At 41.7% G+C, this 20,989-nt stretch overlaps 1 protein-coding gene across 1 annotated transcript; it reads left to right on the plus strand.

Annotated features, from left to right (window-relative positions):
* Positions 1-8,923: 8,923 nt before the first annotated feature.
* On the plus strand, positions 8,924-19,578 carry atpv0e2 (ATPase H+ transporting V0 subunit e2). The gene is made up of 4 exons (XM_056280872.1): positions 8,924-9,070; positions 13,982-14,029; positions 15,360-15,458; positions 19,215-19,578. The coding sequence occupies exons 1-3, from the start codon at positions 8,967-8,969 to the stop codon at positions 15,451-15,453; spliced, it is 246 nt and encodes an 81-aa protein (XP_056136847.1). The 5' UTR covers positions 8,924-8,966; the 3' UTR covers positions 15,454-15,458; positions 19,215-19,578.
* Positions 19,579-20,989: the final 1,411 nt, after the last annotated feature.

A 20,989-nucleotide genomic window follows, 5' to 3' on the forward strand; every position in this document is an offset into this window, starting at 1 on the left:
GCTTTCATAGGTGCCAACTTCCTGTAGTCTTTATTATAAGGTGATTTGGAACAAGTCTGATGAAGTGTCTATGATGGCAGGGGCTCACTTCCTGTTCCACAAAAGAATTAAAGAAAACAACCTCATTTTGTTTGGCCTGTTCTCTGTGTTCAGGAAAGTCAGTGTAAACTGTGAAAAATGTCATCAATAAAATCCTTATAGTTTTACAAGGTTTATCAGAGTCCACCCACTGGTGCTTGATACGCCACCACCCTATCACTTTGAGAGAAGTCCCCCAGCCCTGTGCAAGCACTGCCAGGCTGGCCAATGATAAGAGTAGGGCAAGAAGAGGAGACCTCAGTTATCGACCGATATTGCAGCCCTCACTAAGAGTATAATGGAGCTCAAGAAGGAGGCGATCTTCTTAAAACAAGCAGTTGTTGGCTGAGATTAGGACAGATGCTGATGTAATGTGAAACAGAAGAGCTAACTCTCTTCAAGTAAATGGTTAGTTGATATTATCATGCATGCTGACATGCCAAATAATGTTAGTGCTTTGAAAGCTAACTTTAGGTTACTTATACATAACCCCAGTTCTCTGAGTAGTAATAGTGAGTGTCTCACACTGGGAGACGCCTATGGAGTGACCTCATCAGAAACGCCAATTGCATTCTGCCAGCCAGAATCGTGTAAAGGTAGGAATCATAAAATATAGGAATCATAAAATACCAATTATCCACTTTAACAGCAGAAGCCTATAAGCCAATTTCCAAAACATCAAAGAATATTTAAGTCAATTCAAGAAACCATTCAATATAATAGCTATATCAGAGACTTGGCTCAGCCCTGAGAAGCGCGTGATAGGAATTGATGTATATGAACAGGAAAAACAAGAATGGAGGGGGTGTGGCTTTATACGTGGATAAAAGCTTCAATTATAAGGTGGTGGAAACCAGGACAACAGCAGTTGATGACGTGCTAGAGTGCATGACAGTAGAAATCTGCATGGAAAAAAATAAAAATGTAATTGTGAGCTGTATCCAATCCTTAAACATTGAAATATTTAAGGATTGGATAGAAGATATCTGCATATTTTCCACCACCAAATCTCCTTGGTGGTGGAATGAGGAAGTACAACAAAGTATACAGAGGAAGAGGTTGGCAAAGAAGAAGTGGGATAGTCAGAGAGAAGAAGAAAGTAGACAGGAGTACAAGGAGATGCAGCGTAAAGCGAAGAGAGAGGTGGTAAAGGCAAAGGAAAAGGCGTATGGTGAGTTGTATGAAAGGTTAGACACCAAGGAAGGAGAAAAGGACTTGTACCGATTGGCTAGACAGAGGGACCAAGCTGCAAAGGATGTGCAGCAAGTTAGGGCGATCAAGGATAGAGATGGAAATGTGCTGACAAGTGAGGAGAGTGTGCTGAGTAGGTGGAAGGAGTACTTTGAGGGGCTGATAAATGAAGAAAAAGAGAGAGAGAGGAGGTTGGATGATGTGGGGATAGTGAATCAGGAAGTTCAGCAGATTAGCAAGGAGGAAGTGAGGGCAGCTATGAAGAGGATGAAGAGTGGAAAGGCAGTTGGTCCTGATGACATAGTACCTGTGGAGGCATGGAGATGTTTAGGAGAGGTGGCAGTGGAGTTTTTAAATAGATTGTTTAACACAATCTTGGAAAGTGAGAGGATGCCTGAGGAGTGGAGAAGAAGCATATTGGTAACGATTTTCAAGAACAAGGGTGATGTGCAGAACTGTAGCAACTACAGAGGTATAAAGTTGATCAGCCACAGCATGAAGATTTGGGAAAGAGTAATAGAAGCTAAGTTAAGAGGAGAGGTGACGATTAGCGAGCAGCAATATGGTTTCATGCCACGAAAGAGCACCACAGATGCGATGTTTGCTTTGAGAATGTTGATTGAGAAGTATAGAGAAGGCCAGAAATAGTTGCATTGTGTCTTTGTAGATTTAGAGAAAGCATACAACAGGGTGCTGAGAAGGAGGTGTGGTATTATTGTATGAGGAAGTCAGGAGTTGCAGAGAAGTATGTAGGAGTGGTGCAGGATACGTATGAGGGAAGTGTGACAGTGATGAGGTGTGTGGTTGGAATGACAGATGGGTTCAAGGTGGAGGTGGGATTACATCAAGGATCGGCTCTGAGCCCTTTCTTGTTTGCAATGGTGATGGACAGGTTGACGGACAAGATCAGGCAGGAGTCTCCATGGACGATGATGTTCGCGGATGACTTTGTGTTCTGTAGCAAGAGTAGGGTGCAGGTTGAGGAGAGCCTGGAGAGGTGGAGGTATGCACTGGAGAGAAGAAGAATGAAAGTCAGTAGGAGCAAGACGGAATACCCATGCATGAATGAGAGGGAGGACAGTAGAATGGTCAGGATGCAAGGAGTGGAGGTGACGAAGGCATATGAATTTAAATACTTGGGGTCAACTGTCCAAAGTAACGGGGAGTGCAGGAGAGAGGTGAAGAAGAGAGTGCAGGCAGGGTGGAGTGGGTGGAGAAGAGTGTCGGGAGTGATTTGTGACAGAAGGGTGCCAGCAAGAGTTAAAGGGAAGGTTTACAAGATGGTTGTGAGACCAGCTATGTTATATGGTTTGGAGACAGTGGCACTGACGGCAAGACAGGAGGCGGAGCTGGAGTTGGCAGAGTTGAAGATGCTAAGATTTTCACTGGGAGTGACGAAGAAGGGCAGGATTAGGAATGATTATATTAGAGGGACCACTCAGGTTGGACGGTCTGGAGACAAAGCAAGAGAGACAAGATTGAGATGGCTTGGGCATGTGAGGAGGAGAGATGCTGGGTATATTGGGAGAAGGATACTGAATATGGAGCTGCCAGGAAAGAGGAAAAGAGGAAGGCCAAAGAGGAGGTTTATGGATGTGGTTAGGGAAGATATGCAGGTGGTTGGTGTGACAGAGGAAGACGCAGAAGACAGGAAGAAATGGAAATGGATGATCCGCTGTGGCGACCCCTAACGGGAGCAGCCGAAAGTAGTAGTAGTAGTAGTAGGAGGATAGAAGATACCCATTCAAAAGCAACACAAAAGGATATGTGGGGATTTCGATATAGACCTGTTAAATCCAAATAACCACAAAAAGACTGAAGAGTTGATTAATACAATGTATAGTTTGGGTTTATATCCTGAAATCACTAGACCTGGCAGAATTACACCACACTGTGCCACCTTAATGGACAATATATTCGCAAACATTATAGAAGGCAACACAGAGAGCAGGCTTTGATAAATGACATCAGTGACATTCTACCAGTTTTTACTGTCTATGACTGCAATTTTAGGAAGAACAAAGTTCACAACAACATTAAATATACAACAGTAAGAACAGAGGAATCCATGAATGCTTTTAAAGATGAATTACTAACATATAACTGGAATATAGTATACGAAGAAAAAGACACTGATAAAGCTTACGATTCATTCCTAAACATATTTCAGTTCTTATATCATAAAAATTGCCCAATAAAACAATTCATCAGTGAACAGAAATATAAAGATAGTCCATGAGTCCATGAATCACAAAGGGACTATGTAACGCTTGTCATAAAAAAAGCTCTGTAAAGAATTCATAAAATGCAGAAACATTGAAGTAGAATAAAATGCAAAAAAAAAACAACATTTTATATATAGTATATAAAAAAGCTAACTAACATTATGAGGATATGCAAGAAAGAATATTACAACAAAGAATTAGAGACCAATAACAGCAACACCAAAGGTGTATAGCATTTGTCGAATAGTATTACTAGAAATGGATCTAGAAGCCCAAGCCGCCCTCAATATTTTACAGATAATGATAACACTATAAATAACATGGAAGACGTGGTCAACAGCTTCAAAAGATTCTTTGTAAATGTGGGCCAAAAACTGGCAGGAAAAATCAATGACACACAAATAATCACAGAGGGGAATGATAGTGAATATGGGGACAGAAATCCAAGTTCCATTTTTCTTAGAGCGGTAGAAGAGAAGGAAATTGTGGACATTATAAACAAATGCAAGAACAAAAAAAATCTACTGACTGGAATGATATTGATATGACAATAGTTAAGAAAGTAATCAAATGTATTGCTAAATCACTAACCCACATCTATAACATGTCCTTTCAATCTGGTAAAGTTCCAGGCAAAATGAAAATAGCAAAAGTTATATCCCTATATAAAATCAGGAGATAGGCACCAATTTACAAACTACAGACCAATTTCATTATTGTCACAATTCTCCAAAATACTAGAAAAACTATTTGCTGTTAGACTAGACAAACTCACTGAGAAGCACAATATGCTGATCAATAGCCAGTACAGGTTTCAACCAAACAGATCGACATCTCTGGTTCTCATTGAATTAATTGAAGAAATAACTAATTGCATAGACCAAAAAAAGTTTGCTGTGGGAATATTTATAGACCTAAAAAAGCCTTTCACACTATTGACCACAATAGATTAATAGATAAATTGGAAAGATATGGTATCAGAGGGGTTGTACAGAATTGGCTAAGAAGCTATTTCAGGAATCGGGAACAATTTATTTGTCATTTCATATCATGTACATACACAAAAGAAACTATTTAATTTTTGCATTAATATTTTATTTAAGTAACAGGCAGAAGTTTGTTATGATAGGTGAACATAAATCGTCATGCATGGATATTACCTGCAGTGTACCCCAGGGGTCCGTTTTAGGTCCAAAAATGGTAATTCTGTACTTAAATGATATATGCAACATATCAAAAATGTTGAAATTTGTTTTATTTGGTGATGACATGAATATAATTTGCTCTGGTGAGAATTTAAAGCAGCTTTTGGAGGTGATCACAATAGAAATGGAAAAATTAAAATGGTGGTCTGACAAAAACAAATTATCGTTAAATCTGGACAAAACAAAGTTTATGTTGTTTGGAAATTGTAAAATAAACACCAAAATAAAGGTAGTGATAGACAATGTCCAACTAGATAGAACGAGTATATGAAAATAAATTTCTAGATGTGATACCAGACCACAAAATCTGCTGGAAACCTCACGTAACATATGTGCAAGCAAAGCTGGCAAGGAGCATTGCAGTAATGAGAAATGCAAGACACTTTCTGGATCATAAATCATTTTACACTCTGTATTGTTAATTTATTTTACCATATCTGAACTACTGTGTGGTAGTATGGGGTAACGCCTACAAAACCAACCTACAACCATTATGTATACTACAAAACAGAGCCATAAGGATAGTTAATAATGTAGGATATCGTGAACACACCAACAAGCTATTTTTAAAATCAAGTGTCTTGAAGTTCAGGGATTTAATAGAATTTAACACTGCACAAATAGTGTTAAAAGCAAGAAACAATCTACTCCCGAATAATATACAAAAAAATATTCTCAGATAGAGAAGGGGAATATAATTTGAGAGGGAAATTAAATTTCAAGAAATTATGTGTTCGAGCAACTTTGAAGAGCATGGGCATTTCAATCTGCAAGGTAAAATTGTGCAACAGTCTGACCATGGAACTCAAACAATGTAAAAAAAATTAGGCAGTTCAAGAAGAAGTACAAAGGTCTGATTTTCAAGAGATAGAGGGACAATTAAGAGTTGTGTTAACTGTTAAAGTTTTACTTATCTCCATACATTCCTAATTACATTCTTTCATTTTCCTTTATATGACATCGAGTGGATATCTGGGATGTTTTATATATATATATATATATATATATATATATATATAAATATATATCGTTCCAATTTTAGTATACTATGTATTGCCGAAGCAATACCCCTCCAAGAATCACCACCTTAACATGGTGGAGGGGTTTGTGTGTCCCGGTGATCCTGGGAGCTGTGTTGTCAGGGACGCTAGCCCTTGGTAGGGTCTCCCAAGGCAAATTGGCCCCAGGGGATGGGCCAGGCTAAGAGCGACTCCCAAGAAACCCAATGAAATTACACCAGCAGAGTTACGGCACCTTGCCCGGAAAAGGGAAACCGGAGCTCCCTTCTGGAGCCAGACCTGGGAAGGGAGCTCGCCAGCGAGTGGCCTGGCCTTGGCCCATAGGGCCCAGTTGAGCCCAGCCTGAAAAAACAGGCTGTCTCTGTCTCTGTCTCTGTCTCTGTCTCTCTGTCTCGGTCTCTCTCTCTCTCTCTCTCTCTCTCTCTCTCTCTCTCTCTCTCTCTCTCTCTCTCTCTCTCTCTCTCTCTTGCTCACTCACTCACACACACACACACACACACACACACACACAATCGGTTAAGTGTTGATGTTGATTCTTAATAGTTATTTTTTTCATGCAATTGCTGTTTTTCAGGCAATATGTTCACCTTTGTTCATGTTTGTTCATGTTCATTTTTTACAAATCTATACAAGTGGCCAGAGGATGGGTGTTCATTTTTACAAATCTATACAAATTGCTGTGTTTCCCTTTTTACAAATTATATGCTTCACTTTCCTCAATAGTCTTCATCAAAAGCTGTTGATGTGAATTAGGCTGTGGTGCATGTCTTTTCCATTTCAACCATGAGGGCTTTTGAAAAAAGCCGTGAATGTGTAACTATCAGAATTGCTTATACCTGGTTTGACCTAGTAGCACCTCATCATTCTGGTTTGGTCTTTGTGAAATGTGTAAAGCCAAGATGCACTGACAACACTAGGTCAAGCCTCACTTTTTCTCTCTTTTGGGATTTCTTTATTCTGCTTTTGTTACAGTAAATAGCCCTCTGGTGGTATCCTTGATAAATAACAGAAATTGTAAGATGTGAAGCTCCACTTCACCTTTCTATTTTATATTCCACCTCACTATTCTATTTTGTGTTCTATCCTATTGCTATTTCCATTCTATTACTATTTATAGTTCATTGTTGAATATGTGCACTTTCATTTGCACTTCAAGATAATTAAGCTGCACAAAATCTTTAAAATGTTCAGGCAATCTGTTCAAATTGCCAGACTTTGTATTTACTGTTTGTTTGTGTTAAATACAGATTATTGTTTGTGCAATGTTGAGGAATTTGAATATACTACCCCTTTATTATTGCATTTTTATAAACTATTGTGTACTTGCAGTTTATTTAAGTTGTTTGTTATCGTGTTTACAATCATACCATACCATTGTCACTTTTCATAGGTGACAGTTATATGAATGTTCACTCCATGCAATTTACTAGCACTAGATACTAAATATTTTCTATCTGATAACTTGGTTATTGTGCCAGTGCTTTTGTAAGCAATTTGTAATGAAAAAACAACAATACTTTCAAGAACTGTAAATAAATACTTCTAATGTTTTTGACTTAAATGTAGGCCCCCTCTATATTAATGGTAAAGCAGATATCTCTCTCCATGTTTGAAGGTATTTGAAGGTAAACTGACTGATGACAATTTATCTGTTGATGACCATAGTGGATTGATCATATTCACTGTAGAGCCAAGATTTTTTATTTATGATTACTCCTGGATGTAACTTTCCACAAACAGGCCTAGCATATAATATGTAGCTTATCTAGCTAAAGGGAAAATCTTTGTGTTGTGTGTTGCCATCTAGTGGTTACAGGTGGTATTGCTATGTGAGTTGACCCGGAAAAAAACAAAACAAAACAAATTGTGACAATTGTCTAGATACCTATTAATTTACCCACTGAACGGGTCACCTTAGTCATCGTCGCAACAATTGCCCCCCCCCCCGAGAAATTTGTCAGGAGCCGCCACTGCTTCATACCCACTGCAGTTCAATTCAATTCAATTCAATTTTATTGTCATTAAAAACAATGTGCAGGCACATGTTAAAAATGAAATGAGGGCTGTGGCTTCACCAAACAGTGCAAGACAGACACAGACAAATACAGCAAACACAGTATAAGATATACAAACATGAAGACCAAAAGCTAAAAATAAGTTAAAAAAAGAGCTGGAGTACAAAATATTTAAAAATATCTACAGACATTCAGTGGGTAGCCAGGTTCAGGTGGGCAACAGCTTGTGGAAAGAAGCTGTTTTTGAGCCTGGTAGTGCGGGCTCTGAGGCTCCTGTAGCGCCTCCCAGAGCGCAGGGGGGAGAACAGTCCATGGTTGGGGTGGGTGGGATCTCTGCTGATGCTGAGACCCCTTCGAAGGCAGCGTTTGTGATAAATGTCTTTTATGGCTGGGAACTGGGTACCGGTGATATGCTGGGCCGCCTTGACGATCCGCTGCAGAGCTTTCTGGTCTACTGAGGTGCAGTTGCCGTACCACACTGAGATGCAGATGGTCAGGATGCTCTCAATGGTGCAGTGATAGAAGTTGGTGAGAATTTTGGGGGGTAGACGGGCGCTCCTCTGCCTCCTCAGGAAATGCAGGCGTTGTTGGGCCTTTTTCACAAGGGCCTGGGTGTTTAATGTCCACAAAAGGTCCTCGCTGATGTGGACTCCAAGGAATTTAAAGCTGGAAACACGCTCCACTTCCACCCCATTGATGTGTATGGGGGAGTGGCTGCAGCTTCTAGACCTCCTAAAGTCCACAATCAGCTCCTTTTTCTTCTGCACATTAAGGAGTTTATGCAGTTTATGCTTGATTAAACTATACCCCTAGGTGGAAGACAACTATGTGTGAATATCGTTTAATTTCATATATATCGTCACCAAAAATTAGACACTAGAATTATTCTTAAACACTAGTCACTATTCCGTCTTATAAATTGCTGTGGTAATGTCACTAGTTGCGCAGTATTTTTCAAATGGCCCTCCCTTCAACTTTATTGGGCTATTGCTGTGATTGAGACCGATCTTGTCCAATTCTTGGTCCGGCAGTCCTGATCGACAGCTATATAGTCCAACCACTAAGACGCATTGCAGTGCCTCTAGCCAATTAAAATTTGGCATCTGCTTCTATGGGCGGGAGCTGCGAGGGAGGCACGGTCTGGCTCGGAAGCCATTGATGCGCTTATTTCTAGTGTTGACAGTGTTAAATTCAATTTACCTGTAGACATTAAATATCTTTCCACCGAAAACAATGGTGTCACACTCGCTCGCCCTGCCGATGATTTGCTTCACCACGCTATGGGGGCTGGTGGGAGTTGTCGCTCCGTTTTTAGTGCCTAAAGGACCAAACCGAGGGTGGGTACCGTTCTTCTTTTTCTTTTAAATAGCTATCAGTGATGCTGATCGCAGCAGTTTACTATGCTCTTGCTTATCATCACTGTTGGCCATATCAATGGTTAACGGTTTCATTAAATTCAATTTTCGTGGCGTCTAAACTGCATCATACTTTTAGACGTGCGCTTATTACTGCATATTGTAATGAGCAGGCCCGGTGCGCCACCTTGCATCGCCCCCAGCCAGCCACGGCAGATAAAGCATCCTATATCCCGTGTCTCCTAACACACTATCTCGCTTGCTTCGTTTCTCCTTTCATATTCACCCTCTTTTAACGGGACACTTCCATCTAACCGAAAGCGCATCGCATGGCGTTTTAATGTGCGAAACCTCCACAGTCTCCCTGTCCCGCAACGGATCCAGTTCTAAGTCCTCCTCCTCCCTTCACAAAGCCCTCCATAACCAGGCCCTCTCCTACCTCATCGACCTGCTCCACTACCATACTCCTTCCTCCATGCCAACCTCCTGCCAACACCGCACAGCACCAAGCGCCGGACCTGGGGCACAGAGCCTTCTCCATACCTGCCCCCTCCCTCTGCACCCCCCCCCCCAACACATCACAGACTGCACCGATCTGTCCACGTTCAAATCATTAATCAAAACTCACCTCTTCAGAATAGTTTTAATGTGTGATGCTGTATAAATGTAATGGTTATTATTATTGATCTGTTCTATATACTTTTGGTGTGTTGCATTTATGTTTATTTCAGCATATGTAAAGCGTCTGTGTGTACACTGAAAAGCGCTCTGTAAATAATACGTATTATTATTGTTACGTTATTTGATTGATGGATTTATTTATATGGAGCGTAGGGGGCGAATAGAAAGATGGATCACTGAGAGCGATTCCAGTGTTAGTGTACTTCCCAGTGAGATGGTAGGCCAGTACACAGGTGTGTGTGTGTGTGTGTGTGTGTGTGTGGTGTAGGTAAAACACGAGCGAAGCGTCATTCTGAGGCTGCAGTGGTTGTTGTGGGACTTGCCTCGTCGTTCGTGTACAATTAATTATTTAAATACAAGTGAAATGGAATTGTTCATTTTAGGGCTGGGCAATAATTCAATATTGGGGTTTTTTTGTTGTGGTCTTTCAATTCTGTTGTAACGAGACGAAATTCAGATATTGTCATATCGTGATGCACAATTTTGTTATCTATATTAATGATAATGAGAAGCTGTGACTTACATTTTCTCTCAGAATGAAGTCTGAAATATGTGAGGGCGGGTTATTAGAAAGCTAGTTTTAGTATGGAGTTATGCTTACATTATCAAATAGTTCAATGTGATGAGCATTGTCAGGTTGGATTCCTAAGTGTAGTCTATTTCATATACTACGTAGGCAAATATCAAGGGTTAAAGAAGTTTTGGTGGGCAGGCAGCCACAGATGAATTATAACTGCACAGCTCAACAGAATACATAATGCACACCGAAACATAAGGAAAACATGTCACATAATAATAGATAAAACATTCAAGCATCCAAGCACCAAATAAACATCAAACATTGAGAATATAGTGGCAACGTTATAGTCCATAATGTGTGCTTCACTCTTGGTGCTATAATTTACAGTCCAGGGTGCCTCCCCGCCTGCCGGGATAGCATCCCGCATCCCGCGACCCCAACTGGGATAAACGGCTTGGATAATGGAGACATACACTCACTGGCCACTTTATTAGGTACACCTTGCTAGTACCGGGTTGGACCCCCTTTTGCCTTCAGAACTGCCTTAATCCTTAGTGGCATAGATTCAACAAGGTACTGGAAACATTCCTCAGAGAGTTTGGTCCATATTGACATGATAGCATCACGCAGTTGCTGCAGATTTGTCGGCTGCACATCCATGATGCGAATCTCCCGGTCCACCACATCCCAAAGGTGCTCTATTGGATTGAGATCTGGTGACTGTGGAGGCCATTTGAGTACAGTGAACTCATTGTCATGTTCAAGAAACCAGTCTGAGATGATTCGAGCTTTATGACATGGCGCGTTATCCTGCTGGAAGTAGCCATCAGAAGATGGGAACACTGTGGTCATAAAGGGATGGACATGGTCAGCAACAATACTCAGGTAGGCTGTGGCGTTGACACGATGCTCAATTGGTACTAAGGGGCCCAAAGTGTGCCAAGAAAATATCCCCCACACCATTACACCACCACCACCAGCCTGAACCGTTGATACAAGGCAGGATGGATCCATGCTTTCATGTTGTTGACGGCAAATTCTGACCCTACCATCCGAATGTCGCAGCAGAAATCGAGACTCATCAGACCAGGCAACGTTTTTCCAATCTTCTATTGTCCAATTTTGGTGAGCCTGGGCGAATTGTAGCCTCAGCTTCCTGTTCTTAGCTGACAGGAGTGGCACCCGGTGTGGTCTTCTGCTGCTGTAGCCCATCTGCCTAAAGGTTCGACGTGTTGTGCGTTCAGAGATGCTCTTCTGCACACCTCGGTTGTAATGAGTGGTTATTTGAGTTACTGTTGCCTTTCTATCAGCTCGAACCAGTCGGGCCATTCTCCTCTGACCTCTGGCATCAACAAGGCATTTTCGCCCACAGAACTGCCGCTCACTGGATATTTTCTCTTTTTCGGACCATTCTCTGTAAACCCTAGAGATGGTTGTGCGTGACAATCCCAGTAGCTCAGCAGTTTCTGAAATACTCAGACCAGCCCGTCTGGCACCAACAACCATGCCACGTTCAAAGTCACTTAAATCACCTTTCTTCCCATTCTGATGCTCGGTTTGAACTGCAGCAGATCGTCTTGACCATGTCTACATGCCTAAATGCATTGAGTTGCTGCCATGTGATTGGCTGATTAGAAATTTGCGTTAACGAGCAGTTGGACAGCTGTGCCTAATAAAGTGGCCGGTGAGTGTATATACACTGCTCAAAAAAATAAAGGGAACACATAAGCAATGCAATGTAGCTCCAAGTCAATCACACTTTCGAGATATCAACCTGTCCAGTTAGGAAGCAACACTGATTTGTGACTCAATTTCACCTGTTGGTAAATTGTCTAATTTCCACCTGGTGGAAATTAGACAATTTGCAAGACAACCCCTATAAAAGGAATGGATTTGCAGGTGGTGGCCACAGACCATTTACCTGTCCTCATCTTTTCTTGCCGATCTTTGGTTAGTTTTTCATTTTGCTAGTGCCCTCACCACTAGAGGTGGCATGAGGCGGTATCTGCAACCTACAGAAGTTGCTCAGGTAGTGCAGCTCATCCAGGATGGCACATCAATGCGTGCTGTGGCAAGAAGATTTGATGTGTCTCCCAGCACAGTGTCCAGAGCATGGAGGAGGTACCAGGAGACAGGCCAGTACACCAGGAGACGTGGAGGGGGCCGCAGGAGGACAACAACCCCGCGGCAGCACCGCTATCTGGTCCTTTGTGCAAGGAGGAACAGGAGGAGCACTGCCGGAGCCCTACAAAATGACCTTCAACAGGCCACTAATGTGCAGGTTTCTGCTCAAACAGTGAGAAACAGAATGCATGAGGATGGTATGAGGGCCCGACGTCCACAATTGGGGCCTGTGCTCACAGCCCAACACCGTGCAGCCCGATTGACCTTTGCCAGAGAACATCTTGGTTGGCATATTCGCCATTGGCGCCCTGTGCTCTTCACAGATGAGAGCAGATTCACACTGAACACATGTGACAGACGTGAGAGAGTCTGGAGACACGGTGGAGAACGTTCTGCTGCCTGCAACATCCTCCAGCATGAGAGGTTTGGCGGTGGGTCAGTGATGGTGTGGGGAGGCATATCCTTGGAGGGCCGCACAGACCTCTACGTGCTAGCCAGAGGTACCATGACTGCCATTAGGTACCGAGATGAGATCCTCAGACCCATTGTCAGACCATATGCTGGTGCAGTGGGCCCTGGGTTCCTGCTCATGCATGACAATGCTCGTCCTCATGTGGCCAGAGTGTGTCAGCAGTTCCTGTATGTCGAGGGCATTGATGCTATGGACTGGCCTGCACGTTCCCCAGACCTGAATCCAATCGATCACCTCTGGGACATCATGTCTCGTACCATCCGCCAACGCGATGTCGCACCACAGACTGTCCAGGAGTTGACCGATGCCCTGATCCAGGTCTGGGAGGAGATCCCTCATGGGGACCATCCATCGTCTCATCAGGAGCATGCCCAGACGTTGTAGGGAGTGCATACAGGCACGTGGAGGCCACACACACTACTGCGCCTCATTTTGAATCGTCTTGAAGAATTTCCACAGAAGTTGGATCAGCCTATGTTCTCATTTTCCACTTTGATTTTGAGTATGATTCTGAATCCAGACCTTAATGGGCTAATGATTTTGATTTCCATTGATCATTCTTAGGTTATTTTGCTCTAAACACATTCCTCTGTCTAATAAATAAAGATTTTCAGCTGAAATATTTCATTCATCGAGGTCTATATTGTGTTTTTAGGTGTTCCCTTTATTTTTTTGAGCAGTATATATATATGTGTGTGTGTGTGTGTGTGTGTGTGTGTATGTATATTATATGTGTGTATGTGTGTGTATATATATATATATATATATGTCTGTATATATCCATTATCCAATATCCATTTTCTAATATCTTGATCGTGATGATTATGCACGTATTATACACATACTGTATTTTCCGTGTCATCTGTGTGTGCTCAGCACTGATTTGTGTATATGTGAGTATCGATGTGAGTGTGTACGTTAAAATTTGTAATGCACACGCTCACATAGACGCTGCCACTCATTCTTTGTAATTGACAGTATGCATGTATGTAGGCTGTGTGCGCGCGCGCGCGCGTGTGTGACAGAGCGAGAGAGAGAGACAGAGTATGTTTGCGACACGTTGTGATGACGGGTATTTCTCTTCTTCTCTCTACAGGGTCATCATAACTAGTCTGATCCTGACAGCCATTTGCTGCTACTTATTGTGAGTGTGAACACTCAAGTCTGTTTCTCCCGGAGTGAACCCAACCTAACTGAGGCTTCTGACCATTTTCCAAAAAGAAAAAAAAAAGAAAACCTGCATAGTGTACATATTAATGAGCGCTATTAAATAGTGCTGAGAGGGTTAGTCATTTCATCGATTATTTGATCAACAGAAAATCAATCGATTACAATTTTGGTAGCTGATTCATTGTTTGAGTCGATCATCAAGTAGAAATACCAAAAAAAAATAGTTTGTTGTAGTTTCATAAATGCTGAGATTTGCTTGTCTTCCTCTGATTCATATCAGTGTTAAACGGAAACTCGAGGGGTTGTTTTGGCTGTTGGCCAGTCTAAGTAAACAGCTTCAAGACGTCACTTTGGACTCTGGAAACCTAAGTTGGGAAATTCATCAGTGTTTTTTACTTTTAACAGACTAAATTATTTGCTGTGTCACTGATTAATCCAAAAACAAGCACGAAACCGTCCAGACCCACGGCGCACGGGTCTGTGGCTGCACGAGTCAGTTGAGAGCCGTCTCCTCTGCAGGTCGAGGAGCGACTGGCCTCAAGGGGGCGCTGCTGCCCTATTTATATGTGCCAAACGTTACGCGTTGAGACGTTTAGCAGGACTAAACGTCCCTACTAAGTGTCCCTCTCAGGTCGTCCATGACCACAATTTGCGATGCAAAGCCCACAATGGAAGTTGCACGGCACCATGGGAAAAAAAATTATAAATTTGATTATGATTATGAAAATTATCATTAGTTGCAGCGCTACTATCAGATTGAATAAGGATACACTGTTTTAAGGAAAAGAACATGGATTCAAACTGTACCGAACATGATGTTGTTTTAATTAATCATGGTGGATTAATTGTTTTATGATGAGTGCTCCGTTGAGGCCATAGTTTACACACCTCTTAATCAAACATCACATCTCTGGTTCAAGAGTAGTTTTACCCAGCAGCAGCATCAATAGATAAATGTGGTATTTGGTCAGCACTGTGCAGCCATATGAGGGTTGCATCCTTAATCATTAAAAAATACTTGCAGCAGGACATGTTCAATTCAGTCCAACAAGAATTACAAGTTTTAGTCATAAATAAACTTTCTCTCTGACTCTCTTCTTCCCTTTTCTCCCTCCTGCTCATCTCCATATTGTTTTTCCCACCACTCTACCTTTTTACCATCTTCATCACTCTCTCTATCGCACTGTTTGTCCCCCTGTCTTTATTTGTCTTTCTTGTTGTGGCTCTCTGTCTCTCTACATGTCTGTGTCTGTCTCTACTCTTCATCGCTCGCTCTCTCTCTTGCCCCCCCCCCCCTCTTCAAGTTGGTTGATAGCAATACTGGCTCAGGCCAACCCACTGTTTGGTCCTCAGCTGAAGAATGAAACCATATGGTACCTTCAGTACTTCTGGGAATAAACACAGTAAGTTTAGAAAATTCTGAAAATTCTGTTTTGTTTTGTTTTTTACGGCCTGTGACTTATTTTCCTAGTTCTTCCCGTCATGCATATCAGTTATGATATCATTTTGCTCATCAGCCTTATTTTTGAGATTTTGGACTACAGCTTAGACAGAGCTTTACAGTCTTACTGCGCAAACCAACATGAGGCTTGAAGTTGTCCTTTCAAACACAACAACAAAAATACCTTAGTGCCTCAATTAGACTGTGACAATTGATAGATAACTGATTTCCGATGATCTACAACAACAACTTGGGTGGCACTGTGGCCCAGTGGTTAGTGCTGTCACCTCACAGCAAGAAGGTCCTGGGTTCGAACCTCAGGGTTGCCCAATCTTGGGGGTCATCCCAGGTTGTCCTCTGTGTGGAGTTGACATGTTCTCCCCGTGTCTGCGGTGGGTTTGCTCTGGGTGCTCCAGTTTCCCCTACCATCAAAAAGACATGCATGTTAGGGTTAATACTCCTGTCTGTGCCCCTGACCAAGACATGGCAAAACGAACTGGAGTTGGTCCCCAGGTGCTGCCCACTGCTCCTAGCCACACAGCAAGGACAGGTTAGGTAAATGCAGAGAAGAATTTCCCTTTGAGGATCAATAAAGTATCTCAAAAAAAAAGTTTAGTGAGATTGAGGATTTCATCATACTGGTGTTTTATCAAGGGGTGCTAACGACAACTGGTATCCAGTGCTCAGATGATTAGTCAATTAATTGATAAGTTGACTGACAGAAAATTAACCAGTTGCAATTTTGGTAGTAGATTAATCATTTGAGTCATATATCAAGTAAAAATACCAAAACATTGTTGGTTGCAGTTTCATGAATGCTAAGATTTTAACTTTCCAGACGTCATTTTGGACTCTGGAAACTTAGATAAATTAATAGACTGCCTTTATACAGTGCTTTTCTAGTCTACCGACCACTCAAAGCGCTTTACAGTGTATGTCTCACATTCATACACTGATGGCAGAGCCTGCCATTTTAAGGTGCAAAGCTGCTCGTCGGGAGCAGTTGGGGGTTCAGTGTCTTGCTGAAGGACACTTCGACATACTCTCGGAAGGAGCCGGGGATTGAACCAGGAACCTTCCGATTACTGGACAACCCGCTCTACCTCCTGAGCCATGCCGCCCCACTCTGGAAAATTCAAAATGATTCCTTAACTTAAATTTAAGATGGACATTAATCATTATTTTTGACTTTGAACGAACTAAATTAATCAAAAAATCGATAGATTAGTTGATTCTGAAAATAACCATTAGTTGCACCCATACTGGTCTCACTGGACTTGCTGTAATAGGAGTTAGCCGCCTGCAACCTTGACTTGGATTAAGCAGATGTAGATAATAAATGGAACGGATGAAATGAATGAAGATATATGTGATTTTACTTCGAGCTTCTCATTTTCGAAAGGAGCTACTACGTATATCATAGTATTACAGTAATGATAGCAGCACTCCAAACGTATAATGAATAGGAATTAAGACGGGGCCGTAGTTTACCATGATTTATTCATTCAGGTTTATACCTTCATCAGGGCACCATAACAAATGGTACCAATGGTACCAACTTCCTTTATATAATTGCAGAAATCATCTCCATGTGAGTAGGGCAGGTACTTACTTAAGGTAAACTACTATTTCTGATACAATCAACTTAACACTGATGTGCAAACAAGACACCTCCATGGTACAACACAGAATATTTCCCAAAACATAGATTCAGATACCACATAAACCCTCTTGGAGAGAGACAATTAAGAAAAAAAACAACTAGGCTAATAGCCCCCCCCCCGCCCCCCAAGTTGTACATCCCACTGTTGGTCCTTAGGTTAAGCCCTAATGTGTACAAGGACTTGAATCAGAACTCATCATTTAGTGCTTGTGGCTGCATCATTTGTTAATCCAAAACTTTCCCCTTTGGGTTAAGTGTTTAAGCAAGCCCCCCCCCCCCCCAGGGGCTATAATTTGTTCCAACCCAGCGGAACATAATGAGGATGGGGGGCCACGTTTCACTGTTCTGTTTTTAGACTACAGCAGAGCACCCAGCTGAATAACAAACATAGGAAGGAAGTACACCTGTCTCACATCTCTTGAGGTATTACTTGGTTTTTAAAGGTTTGAACAATTGCCCCATTGAACTGTGTTGATATGTATGAGCTTCAGTATAAAACATGAATGTTTCATCCACTAATTGTGTAAGCCACAAATATATCGGTCTTCATTCATTAATGCAGTGCCTTTATTGTGATTGTGCTTGCACAACAAAATAACATTTTGTGACTCCCTAAGATGATGCCAAAAAGAAAACCTAAAAAAATCATTAGTACTCTGGTTATAAAATAAAAACACCAGACATGTATATTACAATACATTTCATCATTACCAACAGTAATATCCAAGTGCTCAAGATAGAAGACAGTAAGCGTCCGGGTAGCGTAGCAGTCTTTTCCATTGCCTACCAACAGGGGGATCGCCGGTTCGAATACCTGTGTTACCCCCGGCTTGGTCGGACGTCCCAACATACACAATTCACCCTTTGCTAAGGTCCGCCCCCCGTAGTTACTTTTGCTAAGTCCGTCAAGCTATAACATTATTTTACGGTTAATAAAAGTAATTACTTACCTTGGAGCAGACAAAGCTGTGCTTGTTGATCTTTGAGGGGTTCAACTGGATTTGAGGTCGTACACATAGCTTTATCCACAGCTTACACTTGTCAGGGTTTGATTTTGGTTTTGGAAAGGGGATAAAAAACATACATCTCCTTCCAACCTCTCCTGGTAACAAGTGTCACTGTTACAAGTTCCCCAGGCACAACGTTTAACCATAACTAGCTAAAGGTACACAAAATGAAGAAAATCTGAAACTTTTGCATCGGAGTCAACGGAGCGCTGCCATGAAAGTGTTGGACCTCTGTCGGAGCCTGGCCTATGCTGCGCCGTGACTGGCCAGTCTGCGTTTCGGGGGCGTGGCTTAGCGAAGGGTGAATTGGTCATGTCTGTGGGTGGGAAGCCAGATGTGGGTATGTGTCCTGGTCGCTGCACTAACACCTCCTCTGGTCGGTTGGGGCGCCTGTTCAGGGGGGAGGGGGAACTGGGGGGAACAGCGTGATCCTCCAACGCGCTACATCCCTCTGGCGAAACTCCTCACTGTCAGGTAAAAAGAAGTGGCTGGCGACTCCACATGTATCGGAGGAAGCATGTGGTAATCTGCAGCCCTTCCCGGCTTGGCAGAGGGGGTGGAGCAGTGACCAGGACGGCTCGGAAGAGTGGGGTAATCGGCCGTATACAATTGGAGAGAAAAGGGGGGGGTAGAAGAAAGCACTAGAGATGTTCATCATATCATATTCCATATATGTCCATACTACTGGGTGTATCGTATTACCCATGTTATTGTAAACATGACTGTCAGTACCTTATACTATATTCACTTGCTAGGGGATGGAGATGAGGAGGGGAATGGTGTCTTTCTTTGGTTTTTTTGTGACTATATCACAAACAGTTGCCTCAAAACTCCAATACCAATAGAAAAATGAATCTATCTAAACCAACAGCAAAAAATAATACAAAATCGAAACAAAATCCCAGCAGACATAGGAGACTGTTTGTTCAGCCAGTCCATGACTGAGACATGTTTCTGTCACTTGTGCCAATCAAATTGTTTTAGATTTTAAGTGGTGCACCACCATGTATGTGACCGTACTAATGTTCATCTCTTTCTCTCTTTCCAGGGCTGTGTGATATTACATCTGGATCAAGCCTGTTGTCATTCCACTCCCAGTTCGCTGGACTAAGGTTCAAATAACTCCTAAAGTCTTGTTACCGTCCAACTCCAGCTTCCAGCCCAGCACCACAACCCTCATTAAAGGGGCTATGTGTAATGTCCACCTGAGCGCTCACCTCTGTCGTTCAGCAGTGTGAATAACAAATATAAAAGAAAACAGACAAGACAAGCAAATTCAAATGAAGAGTTAGCAGGTACCCAGTATGTACTGTGATATCGGCCATTTTCCAAAGCTTATGTAGATATCATTCGTCCATAGTTTGCTGAGGACAGAGAGCAAGGTTCAAAACACTCAGCCGGCCACATTCCTGTGTTTTTATGAGGAAATCTATGTAATTGGTCGGCAAATTGTTCAAATCAATACCATTAAGCAACACCCTCTGGTATTTAGCAGTCGTATTATGCTTCGGGCAACCTGAAATATTACACATAGCTCCTAAAGAAAACCTCCCGTACATTACAGCACCATGTGAAAAGTGCTGCATACATATAGGTATTGTTTCTATTATTTTCATCACTGGTTTTGTTAGAGTATACCTTTTGTGAATATTCAAGGTGTATATAACCTGGGATTTGCAGGATATAGCAAAAACATTTTGGTTTGTATTATGGTATGTACATCTTAGGAAAGGGTTTTGAACCCCAAAAGGATTGATTGATATGTTCATTCTGTTACCTAATGGACTGCTCAAGGTTATATCCATTGGATAAAATGTTAAGAAAGTCGTAAATTATTTTGTTGCAGGTGTCTGAATGCAAATAGTAGGTCTTAGCGCGTTATGTAATGAAATCACATTTGATTTCCTTTCTTAGTTACTTAAAGAAATAGCCCTTACAAAACATTACATTTTACGGGCATTGGAGGTGGCTGTCATATGGCACTGACTACAACCGAAATGTGCAATTTTTGCTGTTTTAGTTTACGTTTTATTGTTGACATATTCCTTATATTTTGCTGTCATCAGGGAACATGAGTTTTTAGTTGTTAGTATTTATTGTGACGAGCAGGCACTGGCACTTTTTGTGTCCATATGGTCTGTTACCTAACTGTTGTTATCTGTGAGGTAATCCTGCATGTAGGTGGTTGGAGAGTGCTTTTACGTATGTGCGTTCAGACTTCATTACCAAGTTGTTTGGAGGCCCACTATAAGAATGAGTGTAAATGAAAGTACAGTCCTCACACCTTTAGACTTGATTAATATCATATCCATTCTCAGTAAAAACCTCCCTCTTACGCTATCCCCAAATTCATTGCTCATGGGGATCGTGATTCAAATCTTGTGGCATGTTGGCTGTTTGTACAAGGGGTATATGTAGAGCTGCACCATGATTGGTGTGTAATAATGCAATTTTATCTTGTATTTGTAAATGAACAATGAACAATCACAGTATTGACATATGGAAGATAATGAAACTTAATATTTTGGCCAGAACGCCAATTGTGGTTGAAAACATCTGAGGTGATGACACAAGATTGTCAGGATATATTAGATTAATGTTGGTAGTTATGATTACAATAATCAGCAAAAGCCATAATTGTGCATCCCTATATATATATATATAATTCAGTGATTCAAGTAATTTTTTTAATTAGACGGTACAAGCCTGTTTCGTGCTATGTGTAATCATCAGCTGTCATAGCATGAAACAGGCTTGTGCTGTCTATTTAAAAAATTACTTGAATTGCTGGATTATTTTGCTCCTTTTTTGTTGAGCACTTTC

This window comes from Lampris incognitus, chromosome 5, assembly GCF_029633865.1.
Source record: "Lampris incognitus isolate fLamInc1 chromosome 5, fLamInc1.hap2, whole genome shotgun sequence".
Classification (NCBI taxonomy): domain Eukaryota; kingdom Metazoa; phylum Chordata; class Actinopteri; order Lampriformes; family Lampridae; genus Lampris; species Lampris incognitus.

Bases quoted from the DNA above. Each gene is read 5' to 3' on its own strand.
- atpv0e2 (XM_056280872.1), top strand. From the start codon at position 8,967: ATGGTGTCACACTCGCTCGCCCTGCCGATGATTTGCTTCACCACGCTA. The intron at 9,071-13,981 runs GTGGGTACCGTT...TTCTCTCTACAG, and splicing joins CCTAAAGGACCAAACCGAGG to GGTCATCATAACTAGTCTGA. The intron at 14,030-15,359 runs GTGAGTGTGAAC...CCCCTCTTCAAG, and splicing joins GCCATTTGCTGCTACTTATT to TTGGTTGATAGCAATACTGG.